General features: G+C 41.6%; 1 protein-coding gene across 1 annotated transcript in view; it reads left to right on the top strand.

Moving 5' to 3' along the window:
• MYO9A (myosin IXA) overlaps positions 1–23,551 on the top strand; it is a 361,511-nt gene that overhangs the window by 308,248 nt on the left and 29,712 nt on the right. Inside the window, exons 19-27 of the mRNA XM_065412857.1 lie at positions 253–333; positions 1,489–1,599; positions 3,277–3,399; positions 4,082–4,231; positions 6,830–7,143; positions 7,952–9,667; positions 13,645–13,735; positions 14,246–14,461; positions 23,235–23,347. Coding sequence (XP_065268929.1) covers positions 253–333; positions 1,489–1,599; positions 3,277–3,399; positions 4,082–4,231; positions 6,830–7,143; positions 7,952–9,667; positions 13,645–13,735; positions 14,246–14,461; positions 23,235–23,347 — 2,915 coding nt within the window. The remainder of the gene's footprint in view (positions 1–252; positions 334–1,488; positions 1,600–3,276; positions 3,400–4,081; positions 4,232–6,829; positions 7,144–7,951; positions 9,668–13,644; positions 13,736–14,245; positions 14,462–23,234; positions 23,348–23,551) is intronic.

Below are 23,551 nucleotides of genomic sequence, written 5' to 3' on the forward strand. Positions count from 1 at the left end.
CAAAGACATTAATGTTCAAGTTTAACATGTTTAGCATATCTAGAGATGTATATGGAGCTGGTGCTGGATTGAATTGAATGACTCTTGAACAAAATGTACTTCCCTTTGGTGTTTTAGTTGACTTCTCTGTCAGAAACAGTTCTTAAGTTGGTAATTTCCTCAGAGTTTCTTCTCATGGGTGAAATGTTTGAAACTTCAGTGTATGTCACATCTGGCTCTTTTCCAGCTTTTAAGTTTTATTTTCTGCTGCAGGCATCCCTCAACAAGTTGATGGAGACTCTTGGTCAAGCAGAGCCTTATTTTGTCAAGTGCATTCGATCTAATGCTGAAAAGGTAAAGATCTATCATTGCCAAATGCTTGGTAACAAAAACACTGTTCTCAGCATTTACATTAACCACCCACCCCACCCTCACTGAAGAGAATAAAATTGGAGGTAAAGGTCAAACTCTGACTTGCTCTCACTATGTTGTTTCCAGATACTGTGGTGTATGATTTCATTGTTTTGACGGTTCATTTACATGAACCCTGGCAGTTGTGGTGCTTAGATACGCCGTAGCTAATCATTGCTGCTTCAGATACCACAAACAACAAACACGCGGCCCCCTTCCAATATACAGATGTGTCACAATGTCCCACTGGGGTTTCATTGGAATCCCAAAACTTGATAAGAAAGGGGCTCTCACAGAACAGCTGCTGGACTGCAGCATGAGTGGTTTTATTAGGATGCAGTTTCACCCTTAGTTCTTAAGTGTCTGGGTAAAATCCACAATAACTTGTAAATACTTTGTGGTGTAAATTTGATATGCTTGGCTGAAAAGAAGAAAAAGGACCTCCTGGATGAGTCTGAGTGTGGAGACCATTGTTAAACATGTATGGTGGTATTGTTCGTGTGTGTAATATTATTCCTAGTTGATAAACCACAATGACCCTTCTGGTCATCATATAAATAATAATTTGAGTTGTCTCTTTTGAAGTTCTTACAAGCTCTGGAATTCATGTCTGCCATGCATGAGCACTAAGGCTTCCAGCTTTAATTAAAAAAAATCCATATAAAATTTTAATTGAAAAAAGGAAGATACTTTCATAATAAACCTCATTATTCAAATTAACTTAGTTGTACATAACATTTTTCCTTTACATTTTTTAGAAGATGAATTGGTATCATGGACTATAAATTTATAAACAAAGCTGGAATGAAGCTGGCTGGCTTGTGGGATAACGGAGTCTATCTCCACTAGATCACCGTTTTAAATCCAGCCAGATCAGTAATGCTTGAAAGCCATTTTCTTCCAATGGGTGTTCAGTAATAAACAAGTTGGTGGTCTTGGACCAGTTGCTAGGAGTCCATATCGTACTATTGGCAACATGTGTGTCATACAAAAACATGTAATGTCGTCAATCAACTTCCATGTCTAGGTACTCATGAGTATCATGAAGTGTTTGTGGTTGGGTGAAGTAACGTTGTTTGACCGTTTTTCCTCTTTCAGCTCCCTCTGAGGTTCAGTGACAGCCTGGTGCTTAGGCAGCTGCGATATACAGGAATGCTGGAGACAGTTCGAATTCGGCAGTCTGGGTACAGCTGCAAATATTCCTTCCAGGTTAGACAAAGTGCTTTTACCTTTTATTCATTTCCGTTAAAACATCATATCCTGGTAGATTGAGGTGGCCCATTTTTTGCACACACCCTTATTTCTAAATGCGGGTGAATTTAGAGTTCATAAAAGTGAGTGAATAATATCACTAGCTGGAGCCAGACATGGAGTGTGGTCATGTGCTAGGCCAGCTTTGCCAATGCACCTAAGTTCTAACTTGCAAAGCCTCAGCTATTCTAGTTCTGAACCAAAACTGCTAGTCGTGCATTTGTTTGCACAGAAATGTGTACCTAATTTTCATGCGCAATTGCACACACATATTTAAAATCAAGACCATAATGTCCATTAGAAGCTAGAATGAATTCACTCAACCACTTTGTGACCTAAGAGGAGTCGAATCCATGTTTCCAGAAATTAAATTCTAGTGCGCTAGGCACACTGAACCTCCTAAAGGTAAATATCTGTATCTCAGGTTACAGCCAACTGTAGAACTGAGCCTATTCCTAAACCAAGCAGAATTCTGCCTAAACTATAGTTGGGCCATATCAACAAAGTGGAATAGTTATGGGTACGATTTTATTTTAAGTGAATCTTTTTTCAATTACAATACTAAATTAAGAAAATGTATTAGATCTCTATAGGGGAGGATTTTTCTCATAATAAATGTGAGCCAGATAATCTCTTCAGTTTAGGAATGAGCTCATATGGGAAGCCTCCTGTTACTTGTTTCTGTTTTTGTTTCCTTTCAAAAACTTCAGTGAAGATAATTTGTTCAGGCCAGTCAGCCCTAACTCAGGGAGCTGGCATTTCCTTCCATAATCTGCTAGTGCTAAATGCATTTAGCCATCATGCAGAAGTTCCCAAACCTCACAGCACTGGGGGGGGCTGCCTTGGTTCACACAGACTTGCTTATTCAAAGGAAATATTTCTTTTTACATGATGGTTTTATCAAAAAATGTTCTTTGTGTGTGTGGTTCTTTCATCAGCGGATACCACCCAGTTTGTTTCCTGTAGTAAGACGAATGGATGGCAGCTATTGTTTGGCATTGAGAATACTGTCATGTCTGTTACAAACGCTGTTTGTAGGAAACCTGAACCCCTTTTTACTTTGGGGGTATTTATCTTCAAGGACTCTAGCAAGTCTGATGTTTGAACCATCAAAATGGTAGCTGTTGTGAAGCTCTGTGTTTTCTGAGATACTCTGCAGGTTCTGGTAAATTCCTCCTGTAATGATCATTTCTCAGGATTCACTGCACATTTTCACAGAATCTCTGAGTGTTCCTCTGCAGGCAGACACTGCAGTATCTCCTATTTGCCTTTCATACAATCCTGAAAGCCACCAGAACTATAATTTACCCATGGTCATGGTAGATTCTCCAGCTCTGACCATTTTAAATCAAGATTGGATGTTTTTCTAAAAAATCTGCTCTAGGAATTATTGTGGGGAAGTTCCATGGCCTGTATTATACAGGAAGTCAAACTAGATGATCACAATAGTTTCTTCTGGCTTCAGAATCTATGAATCTATAACAATGAAGGAATCTTTGAATTCTGCAGTTCTTGAATATCCGTTACATTTCTGCTAATTTACTAAAACATACCTAATTTGGCCAGCAAATAGTTACGTAACAGTGACATACCACTGCCCTTAGAATTTAACTCTGGTGGCTTCTAATTTTACAGGACTTTGTGGACCATTTCCATGTTCTGCTGTCACGAGGAATCAGCCCATCTAAGCACAACATCCATGATTTCTTCAGGAAAATAAAGCTCAGTCCAGACAATTATCAAGTTGGGAGAACAATGGTAAATACTTACCCACAGCTCAGACTCTGCACTGACAAATAAAGTCTGCCTATATGTGGTAACTTGGTTTTCATACATGTTTGCATTGACATGACTGTTGTCCCACTTTACCAAAAGGAAATGGATTAAGTGAGAAGGGTTTTAATCATGTCATACACAACACAAACTACTAGAGATTGTTGCTTTCTGTGAAGCCAGGATGGTCTGATCATGCTATTTAAAACAAGTTAGCCTCCAATAATCACTCCACGCTTTGTTACATAACTTACTATTCTATACAGTGTTGTTATAGCCGTGTGGGTCCCAGAATATTAGAGACACAAGGTGGGTGGGGTAATATCTTTTATTGGACCAACTCCTGCTGGGGAGAGAGACACGCTTTTGAGCTTACACAGAGCTCTTCTTCTTGTCTCTCTGACTTACTGTTATGACAGTTATCTCCTCACTCTAGAAAGGGAATTTACTTATCGGCTGCTATATATTGTGATACACATCCAACATTTCACAGCCACATACTGTAGGTAACTGTCCAGAAAACTTTCTTAAGTATCCCAAAGTAAAGTCAAATGCTAAGCTCTTTGAGAGCATTCCAGATACAGATGTCTGTGGCATTAACTCGTGTCTCCTGTGGCTGGGGAAGCATGACACACATTGTCCTCATTCCTCATGTGCTGCCTGTTAGGTTTTCATGAAGGAGCGGGAGCGCCAGCTTTTGCAGGATTTGCTACACCAGGAAGTGCTCCGGAGGATTACTCTGCTGCAGCGTTGGTTCCGTGCTATACTGGAGAGAAGGCACTTCTTGAACTTGAGGCAGGCAGCAGTGATCATACAGGTAGGCGACAATAATGTTGTTATTTACTATGTATAGCATCATTAGTGTGCCTGGCACTTCGCAGACGCAAAAGACCAGGTTCCTGAGCTGAGGAGCTTATTATAATGAATAATGACAATGTACCTCTATGGCAGGGAAAGGCAGATTAGAAAAGGAAAGCTTGTGACACTGGAATCCTTAAATCCATTTAAAGCACTGCTGCAAAAATCATCTTCCTGACTCCTCACTTTGACCACATCACCCCATCTTTATATGCTTCCTCTGCCTCCACCTTAGAATCATAGGGTTGGAAGGGACCTCAGGAGGTCATCTAGTCCAACCCGCTGCTCAAAGCAGGACCAATCCCCAACTAAATCTTCCCAGCCAGGGCTTTGTCAAGCCTGACCTTAAAAACCTCTAAGGAAGGAGCTTCCACCACCTCCCTAGGTAACCCATTCCAGTGCTTCACCACCCTCCTAGTGAAAAAGTTTTTCCTAATAGCCAACCTAAACCTCCCCCACTGCAACTTGAGACCAATAGTCCTTGTTCTGTCATCTGGTACCACTGAGAACAGTCTAGATCCATCCTCTTTGGAACCCCCTTTCAGGTAGTTGAAAGCAGCTATCAAATCCCCCCTCATTCTTCTCTTCTGCAGACTAAATAATCCCAGTGCCCTCAGCCTCTCCTCGTAAGTCATGTGCTCCAGCCCCCTAATCATTTTTGTTGCCCTCCGCTGGACTCTCTCCAATTTTTCCACCTTAGTCCAGTACAGCCTATTTGTCTTCACTTTTAAGGCCCTTTATGGCCTATCCCTGCCTCATCTATCATCTCTTACATGCTATGGACATAGACTCCACCAGTGACACCACTCTTGATTGCCCATTTGTGAAACTTTCCAGCATGCACCATCGTGCTTTCTCCCATGCTGCCCCACATGCATGGAAGTTGCTCCCTGTAAAAACCCTCAAAGCCGAAACATTATCCTCCTTTAAACTTCTTTGTAAAATCCATCTATGCTGTGATGTCTACAAAACTGAGTGGTGGGTAGAGAGCTGGTGCATTGTGACCACTGCTTATGACACTGATTATAATTAAGGCTAAGATTTTATCACGGTTATTTTAGTAAAAGTCACGGACAGGTCATGGGCAATAAACAAAAATTCACGGCGCCTGTGACCTGTCCGTGACTTTACTAAAAATAACCGGGGGGTGGGAGGGTAAGGCTAGGTATGGGGGAGGAACTGACAGGCCGAGCCCCCTGGCTCGAGCAGCTGCAGCAGGGGGTGCAGCTCTGGGATGCCACAAGGGGGCGCACGGCCCCGACTGCAGCCCCCTGGGAAAGCCGCTGGGCTGGGGCGCACGGCCCCGGCTGCAGCCCCCTGGGGAAGCTGCCGGGCTGCGGCGCACGGCCCCGGCTGCAATCCCCACCAAGCCCGGGACGCCACGGGGTTGGGGTGCACGGCCCCGGCTGCAGCCCCCTGCAGAAGCACCGGGTTGGGGCGCACGGCCCCAGCTGCGGCCCCAGGTGGAAGCTGCAGGGCTGGGGCGCACTGCCACTGCCAAGCCCAGGATGCCGCAGGGCTGGGGCGCACGGCCCCGGCTGCGGCCCCTGGTGGAAACCGCAGGGCTGGGACTGCAGGGTACTGGTTCCAGCCAGCCCCAGTTGCAGGGCAGGGGTGCACAGTCCCACCTTCGCCTCCTGAAGCCATAGAAGTCACAGAGGTCCAGTAAAGTCATGGAATCCGTGACTGCCGTGACCAAATCGTAGCCTTAATTATGATTCTCTCACTTTGAGCCTGTTTTTCTCTCATTTGTTTGTCGTATCTACCGGGTGACCTTCGTTTTAAATTTTGTAAGCTCTTTTGGGCAGAGACCGTCTTTGTTATATTTTTGTACAGAGCCTACCACAATGGAGTCCATTTCCTAGGTGCTATTGCAATATAAGTTATATGAATCCGTTTGTTTATCATTGTTGGTATCATTTTTTGTTTAATTTGTTTCTTCTCCAAGGAAATTGGGATAGCATATTTTATGAGCAGAGATGGAAGAGGGAGCTCTGTACTGTATTGTTCAGCTATTGATTTCATATTAAGAAGGGAACAGTTTTGCAGAACTGGATGGGAGGACATTAGTGATATAAGTATCTGGTTTGAAAAACCTACCTGTAACTCCCTGGAAACACAGGGTCACATCCTGGCAGAATCAGTCTAGTCCTTCATCATTCTAAGTTAGGCACAGCAAGTGGTTTACTTTGGATCTGACTCTTAGATGCACTCTTACGCTGAGGCCTTGTTTGCTTATCCAAGTGGCTATTAAAGATTCCAGGAAACTTTTCCTACCAATAGTGGTCTGACCTGGTGTCCTTGGCAAAGTTTACTGTGCCCTCTTTTACTGATCCACAGGATCTGTTCTATGCCCCAACTTTTAAACTGTCCCTTGGAGGAACTCCATCAGTGTGTCAGACCCCCAAGGTGTCCCACTCTTCCTTAGGGGTAGGCCATGCAGCCTGGATACCCAGCACATGTTTATTAGGAGAATGGGTTTATTTCATGGGTCTTGCTCTCTAAATGAGTCTGGTACCAAACACATCACCAAGAAATGTTATCTGTTTTTCTGCAGAGATACTGGCGCAGTTATCAGAGTAGAAAGCAAGCTGAAGACTCCCTAGTTGATCCTCTCCTTTTCAGCAATGCAGCACTCGTTCTTCAGGCCCACTGGCGAGGTTTTGTGGAGAGGCGAAGATTCCTGCAGATGCGGGTTGCAGCCTTCATCATCCAGAACTATTGGCGGGAATGCTCTAGGCGTAGGCATGCCGCAGCCATGTGCATACAGGGAGGCTGGCGAGGATACTGCGCAAAGAGACTCTACAGGGCCAAGAGAAATAAAGTCATCCTATTGCAAGCAGCATGCAGAGGATACGTAGCACGGCAAAGGTAATGTGATCAACCTCGGTGGACACAAAAGTGAAATGTTGAATAAAGATGACTGGGTAGCAGGAAGGCTGTGTGATTCGGAGCAATGATTCCCAGCAATTGGCATGAATACTAGCATTTTTCAGGCTTTTGTTACTAGAACATCATGTTCCCCTTCCCTGGTATGCTTGGGCCCCTGTGCTGCCACTACGTGCCTCCCACTCAGTTGTCCACTCTCTCTGTAACCCACAGTGGAGCTTAGTCTGCTCCAAACACCAGTCTCCTGATCAGCAGAGCGTTCAGTTGAAAGCACACAGCTGAGGCTTTACTCTGTGGAAGTGGTATAACTGTCTGAAAGGGTTGGGGCCCACTGGTGTACTGTAAACGAGCTGAGAGCCAGAATAATGACTCTAAATACATTGTGCAAGTCACTAGTACCTGATTGTACCTTAATCAGCCCAGCTAGAAAGCTGGTAAAGAACATGACCAAAACACCAGATGCTGCATTTGAACTGTGCTTCCCTGGATATATTAATTTACAAAAGAAAGCAAAAACAAAATACTGATAAAGTTTAGAGCAACCATAGTCAGGAAAGCAGCAGTTCTCACTAATAGACACCAGTGTCATTCACAACTGGGGAAAGAATGAACATGTTATGTAGAATACCCATGTGCAGTCTCACACATGATTTTTAAATGTGTGTTTAGCTAAGGTATTAAAACCAAACACAGGCACTTTCTCTTAAACGTCTCTTCAGAATCAATACAATGCATCCAAGCAATGAAAGTGGAAACACTCTAAAAATCTGCTGTTTTCTCATCCTTGCAGATTTACAGCTTTAAAAGAGCAGAGATTAAAAGACAGACAGCTGGAGAATGGAGTGTCAATCAGAGAAGAGGATGGACTGGAGGCAGATGATACTATGAAAATTAGGGGCTCAGACCCATCTAAGTGGGAGGATGGCTCGTTTGAACAGCGGGTGAGAGCTGTAGAGGAACATAAATCAGTAATAGAGAATAGTCGGGTGAATCATGCTGATCCAGTAGACAGTTCTGGAGACTTACTGTACAAAAGACACGAGAGAGCCAGCAGCCAAAGTGGCATGGACATTGAAGAGGAAGTAGTTGTGAGAGAGAGGCCCAAATCACTGGAGGATCTCAACCAGAAAAAAGTGGTCCGCGCAAAAAGAGAAAGCCGGAGAATGCGTGAATTGGAACAAGCAATATTTAGCTTGGAATTGCTTAAGGTCCGGTCCACTGGAGGGGTGTCTCCCTCAGAGGAGCGTCGGTGGTCCACAGAGCTTGTGTCAGAGGTCCTTCATTCTCCACAGGGAACCCCAGAGAGTGAAAGCTCTCAGGGGAGCTTAGAAGTGTTAAGCTGTGAGGATACTCAGAAGAATAAACTTGATTCTCCAGTTTTAGAAGAGCAAGACATGCAGTCTGTCTCCACTGAGACCCAGGACTCTTTACCTCACAGTCCTAAGCCTGGTTTACAGGACACAACCTTCTTCTCAGCAGATGTGAACAGCAACTTATCTAACAGAAAAAGGACACCATCAAGTTCTGAGTTACCGGAGAGTCCTGCTACTAAGGAGCGGGTGGTCTGTGATACCCAGAATGTTATCTACAAGATGCATCCAAGAGAGACCTTCATTTCTAGCAATCTGCCTACTTTCTACATTCCACCACAGGACACCCAGAAAGCAAATCAGTCACTGGTGGAGAATAACTTGAAGAACAAACTAATGGAAAAGGAAGAAAAACCAGGTACGTTTCCTGAGGTTCAGAAAGATACGGAGCCAGGCAGGCAGGGCCAGGGCAAAGCCTTGGACAAAGAGAGAGGAGAAAACCCTCCTGTCAAGCAAGAGGAAAGCCTACCTGCTCTTGCATCAGATACACATTCTTCAGACTCTGTTATCAGGAGACTTGAGAAGCTGAATGTGGAGAAGGAGGAGCGACAAAAGCAGCTGCAGCAGCAAAATGAGAGGGAGATGATGGAGCAGATCCGCCAGCAGAAGGAAATTCTGGACAAACAACGCAAAGTTTTTGAGCAATTCGAGAGACAAGGGAGGGGAGAGGCCTTGCAAAGGACTGAGCACAGCAGAATCAAGGATCCCTCACAAGGAGTGTCTCTCAGACCCCCAAAGAAAACAGACAACAGGCCTCAATCTCTCCTCATCCTAAATCCCCAGAGCAAAGGGGAAAATTTCCAGACTGTGAATACAACACCAACCTCATCAGTGGATATTAAAGGGCTCACTGTTGCAAAGAAAGGGAGCCCCCCAGCCCACATAGCACAAAAGGACAGGCCTGTCAGCATGTTCCTGGAGCGAAAAGAAGGTCAACCTGGAATGACACAGGAATCAACCAGAACAGATCGTTGGAATTCAAAACTGGCTGTAGAATCTGGGGACTTCTCTAGCAGCCATGCTGCAAGGACAGAGCGCCTCAGGCAACCCCGAATTCCCAACCAGAGCACTGATGCCTCTTCTAGTGAGCCGCGGGCTAGTGCTATTTTCTTCACACCAAAAGACAGTCATTTCCTGTGAGTGGAGCATTTGTTTGTTTGCTTGCTTTATACCATGAGAGGTGACTATTGCATGACCTTTCCTGAAAATAGGATTGATTTCTACAGGTTTGCAATGAAACAAAGAGCCACATGATCAGTTTTGGGCACCTCATTACCAAAAAGATGCTGATAAAATGGGGAGGATTCAGAGAAAAATATCAGTAATTATTAGGAAGCTGGAGGGATTGACTTAAAAGGAAAATTAACAGAACTCTCATGCAGTGCATACCATACAGTCTCTGTCAGGTGGCTATGCGTGACTATGGAGAGCCAAGCTAACCATCTACAGCAAACATCTGAAAAGTGTTAATAGCAAGAAAGGAGAGAAATTACAGTAGTTAGGGCAGTACAAAGTGGTGTGAGTAGGAAGGATGGGATGAAAGTAAGAAAGGAGTTTAAGAGAAGTATCAGAAAAAACTTAGTTTTATTATTATCTGGTAGAATAGATTCCCAAGGGAAGTAGTAGAATCTCCAACACTTCACACATTTAAAATTTCAGTGGACAAAATAGTAGTGAATGGTCAACTAGGGAACAATCTTGCACTGTCAGGGAAAAGGGAATAAATGCAGATCTTCTATGCAGTGTGGTTGTAGCCATGGTGGTCCCAGGATATTAGAGAGAGAAGGTGGGTGAGGTAATATCTTTTACTGGACCAACTTCGGTTGGTGAGAGAGACAAGCTTTCCAGCTACAAAGAGCTCTTCTTCTTAAGCAATCTGTTCCACCTTGCATTTAGCTATGATGCTGGGAGAACCTTCCCCTGACCTGAAGAAAAGCTCTGTGTGGCTCGAAAGCTTCTCTCTCTCACCAGCAGAAATTGGTCCAGTAAAAAAAAAATTTCCTCACCCACCTTGTGTCTCTCTAGAGCAGATCTTCTCCTTATGGAGACTGGAGGTGCACAAGGTTTTGAAAAAAAGCTGCTGTGAATAAAGTATACATTTAACAGTCTTGGCAGTATTAGAAACAACTGCATAGAATATGGGAAGTTCTTTGCAGGTTAAATGGTGGGTTCATTCCAAGCACAGGTCATGGCAGCATTTCGATCCTGTGCTCATGTTTCCTCCCCCGCAAATCTGCGGGTCAGGCTGATCTGGGATATGTCTACACAGCCGACGTTAAAAGTGGCAGCACTTTAACGTGGCTGTGTAGTCGCGGCTCCAGCAGTGGGAGAGAGCTCTCCCAGCGCTGTAATAAAACTACCTCCGTGAGGGAAATAGCTCCCAGCGATGTAGCACTGTCTACACTGCCACTTTACAGCACTGAAACTTGCATCGCTCGGGTGGGGAGGTTTCATACCCCTGAGCGAAGAAAGTTTCAGTGCTGTAAGTGGCAGTGTAGACAAGGCCTGAGTGCCTTTAGGGAGCTGTGTCTGCAGGGTAACGGCACCCTTCATCCCTCCCAAAGCAGCCTCCCAAATGTCTTTTATGTTGTTTGCTGCTATTAATTGGTTCATGGTACCACCTACTGTGTGCTAGGCACTTTTCTATTTGCCTTAAGGGAAGGAGGGCAGGGGAGAGGGTTGAATCAGTTTCCTTTGTCCAAGTTCTTTCCTGGCCTGCGCCTCACCCCCTCCCCGCCCCCCCGCCCATACAAAACAGGAAGTGTCACTATAGGCAGCATGGCAGAATTGGTTTTTTAAGTGGTGTGGCAGATGATATCAGGGACCTTCAATTGTACAGTGTGGCGCATGTGAAAGAAGGCACGGAGGTGATTGAGACACAGGCAGACAAAGGTGGGACTTAGTTGCAATGTCTAAACTAGGGCTGTCGATTAATCACAGTTAACTCATGCGATTAATTCAAAAAATTAATTGTGATTAAAAAAATTTGTTGCAATTAATTGCACTGTTAAACTATAGAATACCAATTGAAATTTATTAAATATTTTTGAATGTTTTTCTACATTTTCAAATATATTGATTTAAATTACAACACAGAATACCAAGTGTACAGTACTCATTTTATATTATTTTTGGTTACAAATATTTGCACTGTAAAAATGATAAACAAAAGAAATAGTATTTTTCAATTTACCTCATACAAAGTACTGTAGTGCGATCTCTTTATCGTGAAAGTGCAACATACAAATGTGGATTTTTTTTATCACATAACTGCACTCAAAAACAAAACAATGTAACACTTTAGAGCCTACAAGTCCAATCAGTCCTACTTCTTGTTCAGCCAATCGCTCAGACAAACACGTCTGTTTACATTTACGGGAGATAATGCTGCCCACTTCTTAATTACAATGTCACCTGTAAGTGAGAACAGGCATTCATATGGCACTGTTGTAGCTGGCGATGTATTTACGTGCTAGATGTGCTAAAGACTCATATGCCTCTTCATGCTTTGGCCATCATTCCAGAGGGCATGCTGATGATGCTCATTTAAAAAAATGTGTTAATTACATTTGTGACTGAACTTCTTGGGGGAGAATTGTATGTCCCCTGCTCTGTTTTACCCGCATTCTGCCATATATTTCATGTTATAGCAATCTCGGATGATGACCCAGCACATGTTGTTCATTTTAAGAACACTTTCACTGCAAATTTGACAAAATGCAAAGAAAATACCAATGTGAAATTTCTAAAGATAGCTACAGCACTCGACCCAAGATTTAAGAATCTGAATGCCTTCCAAAATCTGAGAGAGATGAGGTGTGGAGCATGCATTCAGAAGTCTTAAAAGAGCGGAAACTACAGAACCCCAACCACCAAAAAAGAAAATCAACCTTCTGCTAGTGGCATCTGACTCAGATGATGAAAATGAACATGCGTCAGTCCGTGCTGCTTTGGATCGTTATTGAGTAGAATCCATCATCAGCATGGATGCATGTCCTCTGGAATGGTGGGTGAAGCATCAAGGGACATATGAATCTTTAGCGCATCTGGCATGTAAATATCTTGCGATGCCGGCTACAACAGTGACATGTGAATGCCTGTTCTCACTTACAGGTGACATTGTAATTAAGAAGTGGACAGCATTATCTCCCATAAATGTAAACAAACTTGTTTGTCTGAGTGATTGGCTGAACAAGAAGTAGGACTGATTGGACTTGTAGGCTCCATTTTACATTGTTTTATTTTTGAATGCAGTTATTCCTTTGTACATAATTCTACATATGTACGTTCAACTTTCATGATAAAAAGATTGCACTACCGTACTTGTATTAGATGAATTGGAAAATAGTATTTCTTTTGCTTTTTTACAGTACAAATATTTGTTATAAAAATAAATTTAAAGTGAGCACTGTGCACTTTGTATTCTGTTTTGTAATTGAAATCAATATATTTGAAAATGTAGAAAATATCCAAAAATATTTAAATAAATGGTATTCTATTTTTAAGAGCGTGATTAATTTTTTTAATCGCTTGACAACCCTAGTCTAAACTATTACTTTTTATTATTTATTTCATTTAAATCAGTGCAACAATTAACTTGATGCTGTATAAGATACGAAATGAAGACTATTCTTACCCTAAAGATCTTGCAGTTTAGTAGACAAAACCCTGTGGGAGGCCAGAAGAAGGAATAACAGAGGAAATAAAATTTCTCCTCCTAGACAGTAGTATGGCAATGAAAATTTTTAATATGATTTTCTGTCTCTTGTTACTTAACTTTTTTTCCATTCTGCAATTTTACTTCCCAACACAAAGCACTAAAGATAACCTGTATGAGAGCTACTGGCAAGTGTGCAGTAAGGATGATGGTTCATAGTTTGACGAAGGACAGGAGTTCTGTTCATTCGTGCTTTTTATCCTCACTACAGTGTTTAATTGTATTAAGTGTATGCTGAATAACTAAAGATGGCATCCCTTAAAACACATGAAATCAAAATGCAATTTATTCTTGATCCGTTGAGTTGTACATACTCAAATGTTTCTAGAATCTGGACTGATGTTATGGGTGAACCTGGGCAAGGAATTTAAATGTCTTTTTGTTGTTGTTGTTGAGTTTCAACAAGGAATCTTCAAATCATCAGATCCTTTCGAAAGATGAACCACCTAGAAAGCCACTAAAGTTCCCTGGGCCAGGCAGAGGGGGGGTAAGTTACAGTTTTCTTATTTTATCTTTCAATTAAACAAAACTTATTCTGCCAGTTTCCTCTCAAGTGTTTGAAGAGAAAACAGAAGGGTGGGTGCTGTTCAATTACGAGTCTGTGAGAAGGAAGGGGGGATACTAATGGTATGGAAACATTAAAACCTTCTCTTCAGGATACCCTAGTTAACACAAGAACATACTCGTGCAGAATTGCAAGATGTTTTCTGCCATGAATGCCCCAGTGGTAAACACTGTAGAATGCAGTCATGTCTTGTTTTGTTTAACATATGTTTTGGTAACATCCATGACTGTCCATTTTCCCAGTGCTGTCTTTCATTTTTGTTTTCCCCAATCCCCTGCACTAGCTATGATACTTGTGTGTTATGTGTGGATTAGCATGTTGTTCATGGAGTTCTTAAGGCTGTACTTGACCTACCCTGTGATATCAAACATCAGCAGAATCGCCTTTTCTTTTAAAACATTTTTATGTTATCTGTTTTATCATTTGGTCAAGCAGGTTGCCAGACCGGCCCATAAAAAGAAAGCCCGCATGGCGCGGACGCGCTCCGATTTCTTGACTAGAGGTACTTTTGCTGATGGGGAGGGGGATACGGAGGAAGATGATTACGATGACAATTTTGAGTTCCTTCTCTCCCCTGACCAACCTCCTCACCTTGAGCCAGGGCCTACAGCCAGGCTTGGGCAGGCCTGTCACAGTGACTCCGAAATGGTAATTTTCCGACATGCGGGAAAACAAAGGGAGCAAGCAGCTGTGCGGGAGCATTTCTTTGCTAACCCTTAGCTGTACTGACACCCTACACTGCTTCTTCTCCCACTGATAATGATGCTGTAGATGGGTAAACTCAGAGAACACAGCAGAAGCAACCTCAACAAATGAGTGGGGGGAAGGCGGCACTTGTGTTTATATCAAACCTTGGCATTGCCTTCAGGATGGATTTGACAAATAAGACACTTAATGAAAGTAGTGCTTCTCCAGAGAGCTACAGTATATACCTGGTACAAATGGTAAGGATCGCCCTGCCAACAATCATGAAAAAGACTAGGGAATAGGGAGGGCTTGCAGGACTTATGTAGTTTCTCTGTAGACTTACAAAGACTGTTTAATACATTCTACTAGTTTATAACTATAGCCACAGCCTGCCTAATCTCCCTCTCCTTTGACAAGATTCATTGTACAGGTGATCGGAAAAGATCTAACCAAACAAATTGTCCCACATACATACAATCAGTTCTTTGATTAAACAACAAAAACTCTATCTGTATCTTACATTTTTCCTATTAGTTTTGATTGTTTACCTTTCATTACACTTTCTGGCCATTTATTTCCCTTTTAAAATAATGCTTCACTTATTATTTGAGGTCTGTAACTTCAAAGAAATTAGTTTCTGGCATCAATTTTTTCCCAAGATAAAAGAAAATGGGAGCGAGACCACATGTGAAAATGCAGATATCCGCACAGGAAATGTCTCATTTCCTACCCACTCATTCAGATGGTTTAGACCATCTCTGTCTTACACATACACACAAAATATTTTAATTAATGCTAAAGTTGTGGCAGAAAACTGACCAAATCTGTGAAGTCCATAGTTCAGGTAGGCATTTTATTCTGGAGTCGTGTTGCTCTGGCTAGGGATTGGAGAGCATATGGCATGTTACCCCACAGGTGATGTGAACTTCCTGCCACACTTACTATAGATACAGCGGAATCAGCTTTATCACCATAACATGCCTTTACTGGGGGGGAATTGCTACAGGACTACCTGAAATGAGGTGGCACTTTTTGTTAAACTCCTTTTTTGTTTTTAACAATAGCTGTAAAAAAAAAAAAATCCTTAGGGTGAATATTCTTTGCGGAGGGGAGGAGACGAGAGTGGATTGTTGATCCAGTTGACTCTTTAGGTTTCTCTTGTTACATAAGAACGGCCGTAGTGGGTCAGACCAAAGGTCCATCTAGCCCAGTATCCTGTCAGGACAGTGGCCAATGCCAGGTGCCCTAGAGGGAATGAACAGAACAGGTAATCATCAATTGATCCATCCCCTGTCACCCATTGCCAGCTTCTGGCAAACAGAGGCTACAGACACCATCCCTGCCCATCCTGGCTAATAGCCATTGATGGACCTATCCTCCATGAATATATCTAGTTCTTTTTTTAACCCTGTTCTAGTTTTGGTCCTCACAACATCCTCTGGCAAGGAGTTCCAAAGGTTGACTACATTGTGTGAAGAAATACTTCCTTTTGTTTGTTTTAAATCCTCCTTGGTTTTCGAGTTAGGTATACCGCCATTACTGTCTGTCAGAAACACTATTACAGTCTCTCAGTAACATTACTTCACAGGCCCAGTGCTGCTCTTTTGATGAAAGTCATGGGTGGTTGATTTGCAGTTCCTCTCTATTTCCCGCTTTAATCACAGTAAAGGAAGCTGGGAAATTATATTCAAGTAATTTTATAAATGGCCAAACTGATTTTTTTCTTAAGAAATTGGATCAAAAAAGCAAACTCTGTCTCTCAGATCTTGAGAGTTACATTTCACCTATAGTTGAACTTCTGCAGTTTGCAGTGTAAACACCCAAACCGTTGAAATTCTCACTGCCTCTGTTATGGCAGAATAAAAGCCACTATTCTAAAATAAAAGGTGGGGGGTGAGGGGAGAAGTAATATTTGCATGCATGGACTTTAAAAACATCTGTGAATGTTTGGAGGAAAGTTCCCACTGGAGAAGGTCACTCATATTGGGCCTGTTTGACTGAAAATAATTAGTGCTGCTGAAGACCAGACTAGTATGGTAAAGGATTGAGTACAATGACCAAAGCAACTGACATTGAATAGGCTCTTTGGAAACTAAATTCGGGAAACTCCAAAATATTTGGTGTCTTGCTGCAGTTCTGTTGGCTCCTGTGCTCTTTAGATTATTTACAGACCAAACATCTAAAAAGAGATTTTTAAAAGCTATTTTAGATAAACTGATTAAAAGGAGTCTGCACTGTGTAGGTAAGCAGTGCCATAAGCTAAGTGCATGCTGTGTTCCTGGAGGTTTACCCTGTTACAAAGCATTAGTTCTTTTAGCAGTAGAAATCTTTCACACTGGAAAACTCTGCTGAGATGCAAACAGGTGCTGGGCTCACTGTTAGGATGGAGGACGCTATCCTTGGAAGGGTTTTAGTTCATGCCTCTGATTGGAAATGGTCCTATGATTCTGCTCACTGGGTTTAACAACAGTCATTGCATGCAAGTAGTCCTAGGCCTGTCTCATCAGTGCACACTATGTATCATCTCTCCTTCTGTATCACTTACCCTCTGTAATACTCCATCACTATCTCTAACTGGTGGTTGGGCGCGCAAAGTGGTATCATCTGGGAGCAGTCACTTGCACGGCCAGGCTCTGCTTTCTAGCATATGCTGAATAGATACATTGTTGCATAAAAATACTGTATATCTGTATGTCTTGTAAATACATGCAGCATTTCCATCTGTCTTCTATATTGCAGGACTAGGTTTGAGACCAGCTCTTTGGAAGCGACAGCTTTTGGCTTCTGTATTTCAGAACCGCCTTGCCTTTGTCTCAGTGCTATTTTAGAACAGCAAAATTTATGGACTGTTCAAGTGATGCAGTTTCCAGAAGCTTATTAGCATTTAGATGTTAATAGCTTAGCCCTTGCAGTGCCTGAGAGGCTGTTACATGTGATAAAGCAACTTAACAATACAGCAGTACGGATGTGAGTTGGTTTCAGTACAAACCGGAGAGTACTTGAATGTGGGTGTGTATTTGTTGTTTGCCTTAAGATTTCAATACAATAGGAAGGACAGCCAAGCAATCTTCCTTTGGATGGTGGTGATTATTTTAATGAGAAAAACAAATTAGTTTATCACACATGCACAACAGCTGCTAATTATCAAAAGTCAGTTTTTAGTTAATGTTTTTGGTGTGCTGTTCATAAGCCAGTGGTTGCTGAATACATGAAAGAAATTCAGAGTGTGACACTGAAAACTAAAGCACTTTTTGATTCAGCTGCTGCTGCTATTACTAGCCTGCCTGTTTGAAGTCCTAGTACAGTAAAACCTGCTGATGTCCTGTGTGCAAAATCGATTTATTTGTGTAGCCTGCTGGTAGGTAAAGGTGCATTAGATGGTGTTGCTCGCTGGCACTGTGGTATGCACATATCTGCAAAGAGAGAGAGTCTTCAACCAGAGGTGAAGTTGAAGGTGCAAATGTTGAATCTGATTGCTTAAGACAAAGTAGACTTTGGTGACAATAGTGTGATTGACAATGAGGCCATCTTTTCAAAGGCTGCTTGGATTTTCTAGTCAGCAAAATTCTAGTTATCAAACAGTATGACAAGTACAAATGTCATGTACAGCTTATCTTAAAGGATTAATAGAGCTTGTTTTTACTTTTAAACAGCGAGCTTGCAATCTCTTGTATCATATATGTAAGCGAGCTTGGCTAGAGAATCAGTTAAAGCCTCATTTGAGATGTTGTATGAAGCATTTATCATTTTGCAATGATTTGTTTAGATAATTTGTGAGGGGAGAGGGTGAAAATCTTTAAATGCCATTTATGGAAGTGAAACCCTTTTTCCCCAAGGCGTTTGAGGAGGCATTGAAAATGAGACAATAATGAGGATACTCTCACTACACCTTTCTTAATAAAGCAGTGACGTGAGTTTTGAATTAAAAAAATAAAAGTTCTGAGTAACTCCAAAATTTGTCACCCATTGTCCAACTCATAAAACAGACAATCCATGGACTTGAGGGTTATTACTTCAACAAAGATCCATGAAATAAGGACCCTTGTCATAAGCTATCACTAATCAGTGGGAAATGCATCTTATGAAAACTCTTCAATCCAGCATGATGGAACAAAGCATCATCTCCATCTGTCACAGTCACATATATTTAAATGTGCAGCGTGCACACACTAAATTAAACTCAGCCCATATTATTCCAGAGGAAATTAATTCCCTCCTGTACCCTGCCAGACCCATTAAAGTCCACCCTCTGCAGCCTGCACAAATAGATGCACCTTGCAGTGTGCTCTAACGGTCAACAAACCAACCCTATTCTAAATTCGTGGATAAAGCTTGTTCCAGACCTGAGCCCCCTAACAGAGAACACTTTGCTGCTAGCTCCCTCTCTTTTTAAGGGCAATCCAGCTTGAATGTCTCTGTCAATTGCAACTATGGCAGCCTGGCAGGGGAAGAGACACTCTATCAGCTCGGACAGTTCCAAGCTATTCAGGGCATTATGAGTTAAAACCAACACCTTGCATTCAAAAATATAGTCAGTTGTTAAAATAGTTTTTTAAATTTTTAATAGAAAACAATCCCAAAGCTATGGAAGAGCTGAAGAGGAGGATAGTAGGATAGTGATTGCAATCTCAATGGTGCTAAGAAAAAAGAATTTAAATAAACCATATCTAATAGTTTAATGATGATCTCATATACCCCTTATATCTGTTTCATTATGCAATGTGCATCAACAGACCTTTCCTCTTTACACTTTACACTGTATATCCACACACAAGAAAGATGGCTGTTTTCAGTCCCCACATTGTTAATATCCAACAAGCAAGATGCCAATGATCTCCCTGCTGCATTTTGTCATCATACAAAAAGCCCCTTCAGTAGAGCTGATTATTTCCCTATCTATAATACTTGTTGATGTTGCTCACATAAACAACTACACTATGAAAGTGTTTACAAACAAGGTATCTGAATTCTTTTTATATTGCTGGAAGTTTTATGCTGTGTAATCATGATGACCACTAGAATAAGCACTTTGTTCTTGCATATCCCAACTATTTATTACCAAGAAAATTACATCAGCTTTGGTCATCACATCCGCACCACGTTCTTTCTATGAAAAATCTGATTTCATGTCATGCTCTTGATGTAAAAAGCATACACAGATCCTTTCATCAGACTTGTCTAAAAAAAACACACTACCAGCACCATTGTATGTAAAGCCTCTGTGGGTATGTCTGCACAGCAAAGAAAAACCCATGGCTGGCCCATGCCAGCCGACTCGGGCTTGGGCTGTGGGGCTGTTTCACTGCTGTGTAGAATTCTGAGCTTGGGCTGGAGCCCAGGCTCTAAGGCCTGGTCTACACTACCCGCCGGAATCGGCGGGTAGAAATCGACCTCTCGGGGATCGAATTATCGCGTCCCGTCAGGACGCGACAATCGATCCCCGAATCGACGCTCTTACTCCACGGGAGTAAGAGCCGTCGACGGGAAGCCGCGGAAGTCGATTTTGCCGCCGTCCTCACAGCAGGGTAAGTCGGCTGCGATACGTCGAATTCAGCTACGCTATTCGGGTAGCTGAATTTGCGTATCTTAAATCGACCCCCCCCTGTAGTGTAGATGTAGCCTAAGACCCTGCGAGGTGGAAGGGTCCCAGAATTCAGGCTCCAGCCCAAGCTTGGGCTGCAGCCCCAGCCTGGAAGTCTACACAGCAATGAAACAGCCCCGTGAGCCTGAGTCGGCTGGCATGGGCTAGCCGCGGGTTTTTCTTTGCTGTGAAGACATACCCTGTGTGCACACAAGCTTTTGGTTGCTTTGATTTGCAAGATCAGATGTGAGGACGGCTGCTATACACTAGCTGCGAGCTGGAAGAACATTGTGGTATTGGCCTACGGACCAGCACAACAAACCTTCCACCCTACTTTTGGAATTCCCACAGCCATTGCTGCCAGAACCAACATGGAGCTTGTTTTAAGCTGAAGCAGAGCATATCTAGGCCAAGAGGACAGCAAACATGAACATATTTCTTTCCCCTTTACTGCTTACAGTAGTAACCAAGCTTAATGTGTCCAATCCTGCGCACTCAGACCACATGAACCATGGCTTTCATTTGCAAAGTGCAGTTCCAGAAAGATCCCAAAACACAGAAGTGCACTTTTGAGAAATTCCCCTATAACGTCTTATTTTTACACATATCAGAGCTAAGAAGTTTCTGTGGATAAGGATAAGTGATCACAAAATAGGGTTGAATCCACTTAGTCAAACTGCAATCATTGAGACAAATATTTTAACAGGCTTATTTTTAAACTGAGAGGTTTGTACAAACTGTACCTACTTTCATGAGCATCTGAGGTATCAGTTACTCAAATAGGTATTTCATTGTATCCATATATCTACGTGAACAGCTACTGTCATTTCAATATGATAGATTTTTTTTCTAGTTTCTTGAGGATGTTTAAAATATATCTTTAACGCAACATAAATAGACTAATCAAAATACTGGAAGGAGATTGGGATCTTATTCTGAGCCTCAGTGACCTTTGCTGGAGAAAATCCACAAGCTTCAATTATTATGCAGCTTCTTATTTCAGTGTTGGTAGTGCTCTGCATATGCTGCCATCTGCTGGCTGAAAGGGATAAAACACTTTAAATGTCTGGAAAACAATATACGTAAAAGAAATAAAATAGGCTCTTAGTAACAGTTTTTTCATTACATGGTGAATGTTGTTCTCCTGGAATCCATATTTTATGTAATTTTGGTTAAAACCTTTTTTAAATATAGATTACTCATGGGTACAATGGAAAAAATGGTTATATTGAAAGAAATGCATTAAACATAAGAGAGCATGTTCAGCTGATCATAGTGTTTTCATTTTAAAAAAACAGTTGTATAGACCAGAAAGAGATCACACTCCTTGAAATGCATTAGAATGCCTCATAACACTCATCTGGCTGGAAAAGGTGACACTCCTGTAACGGTTCTGTGAGCATGAACCATCAATGTCTTTTTGATTGTAACATACAATCTGGTTTTACAAAGTCTGACTTTCAGCTCCCGTGGTGTTTGTGCCAAATGTGATGTTTTCAGTAAGATGGTCACAACCAGGAGTCAGGTTCAGAAATCCCAATTTTAGCTGAAAATAGTTGCATAATGACCTGACATTTTTAAGGTCAAGAAATGTTTCTCACCCTGTGATCTTTCAGGCTGCTCTGCTGAGAGAAATGGCTGCAGTTTTCAGTAGTCGCATTGATGGAGTCACCAAATCTCATCAGTATTTGCAGAAGCTGGATGATTAAACAGACCCTCTTCAGCTAATCCTCTTGTTTAATATGGCCAAATCTCTTCTCCTTGCTGCTTCAGGAATATCGTGCATGTATAGCTTTGCATGCCAAATGAAAAAGGATCTACTCAAAGTCACAACTTTCACCCGGCTTTTTTCTTTTAGAAGAGAAGAAACAAACAAACAAAAAATACTACCCACTAATCAAACCATTTCCTCCTATAGGCGTGGCAGGGGGAAAAGATTTATTATTTATTTCTAATTTTTAATTATTTGTTCTTGGACACTACAGTGATGGGGCTATGAAAGTACATAGATTAGAATTAAATTACCAACCTCAACTGGCTGCCTCAAGACATGATATTGGACAACTTTTTAGAACCATAACCATTGCTCTTTCAAACCAAATTTGACATAACATTGTGAAAACTGCCTCTCTATTATAACATGCTAGGGAGATTAAGAAAATACCATCTCTGTAATATTGTAATATTGAAAAATAATCAAAATAAGGCAATACTTAAAATCAAATAGACTTAACCCAAAAAAGCATATATTTTCAAAGCTTTGCATACAGTATTGTTCATGGAACTCTTATTGAATTTAATGAGCTGTGCGATTTAAATCCATTCACACTTCAAAATGTACCCACAGCAATATAAGCTGTTGAAAAAACGATGAATCGTGCTGTTAGTGATTGAACATAGCATATGTAATTTCTTTATATTACCTCCTCCTAAATGGTGTGTCTTCATTTTAGCAGGTCAGTGCACTAGCACTTTGGACAAATCAATATTTTTTTTAGTCTTCTACAGAGTTGAATACACACCAAAACTTGAATACTGAGGAGGATGTATTAATATCTTATAGGGTACCCTGATATGTTGGCGCTATTGACAATTTCATTGTTAGCTGTGAGTATCTGTTGGAAATTCTGTTGTAGACATCCCTCTTCTAAAATGAAGAGTTGGATTGATCAGTCAATTGAGTGTTCCAACTGGCTGAACATTCTTGGTTGCTTTGTAATGTGGACAACATGTGGGTTTGTGTGAAGCAGTTTAAAATATCCATTGCTAAATCTAATTTAAGGGATGCTCCTTTGGGAAGGAGTTGTTTTGTTAATTCTATGTGAAAATATGTAGTTAAATATGTGCTGAAGCCAGTATGTATGTTTTGCTGTACTTGAAATGTTCCGCTCTTCTGGGAGGCATTAAGGTTTCTTGTTGCCTGTAAGTGGATCACCAATAGGTTGGACCAGGCCTATCCATTTAGGTTTCACCCAATTGTTAATTTTTTGACAACCAAACAGAAATCAGACATGTTTTAATGATAGTATATAACATTTTCAATTTTTTGTGTGTAGCAGATGAAATCTCAGATTGTTCTAGGAGGTCTGTGTCACCTGCAATGCTAACCAGTCTCTTGATTTTGAAGTATTTTTATACTTGTAATTGTTGCAGACATTGCAGCGTTTCACATCAGGTGAAGGCCAAGCAAAGCTTCATAAAACAATGTCTCAGGGTGAGATTGGGAAGCTGGCAACTGTTCAGAAGCATCTGCCTACCGATGGAAGGTATGAAATATATACCTGATGGGGGAAGAGCTGAAATGATGGGAGAGAATGAGTCCAACCCATGTCATATTTGATTCCCTTCAGACATTAGGGCAACTGGCTCAGTCACTGGATTTTCATTCTGTCTTTTCAAGAATTCCTTTGAAGGTTAAACCTAAGGATTGAGATTTTTGTTAGATTAAAAAGTTTTATTTCATATTACAA

The sequence above is a fragment of the Emys orbicularis genome, chromosome 10 (genome assembly GCF_028017835.1).
Source record: "Emys orbicularis isolate rEmyOrb1 chromosome 10, rEmyOrb1.hap1, whole genome shotgun sequence".
NCBI classification, from domain to species: domain Eukaryota; kingdom Metazoa; phylum Chordata; order Testudines; family Emydidae; genus Emys; species Emys orbicularis.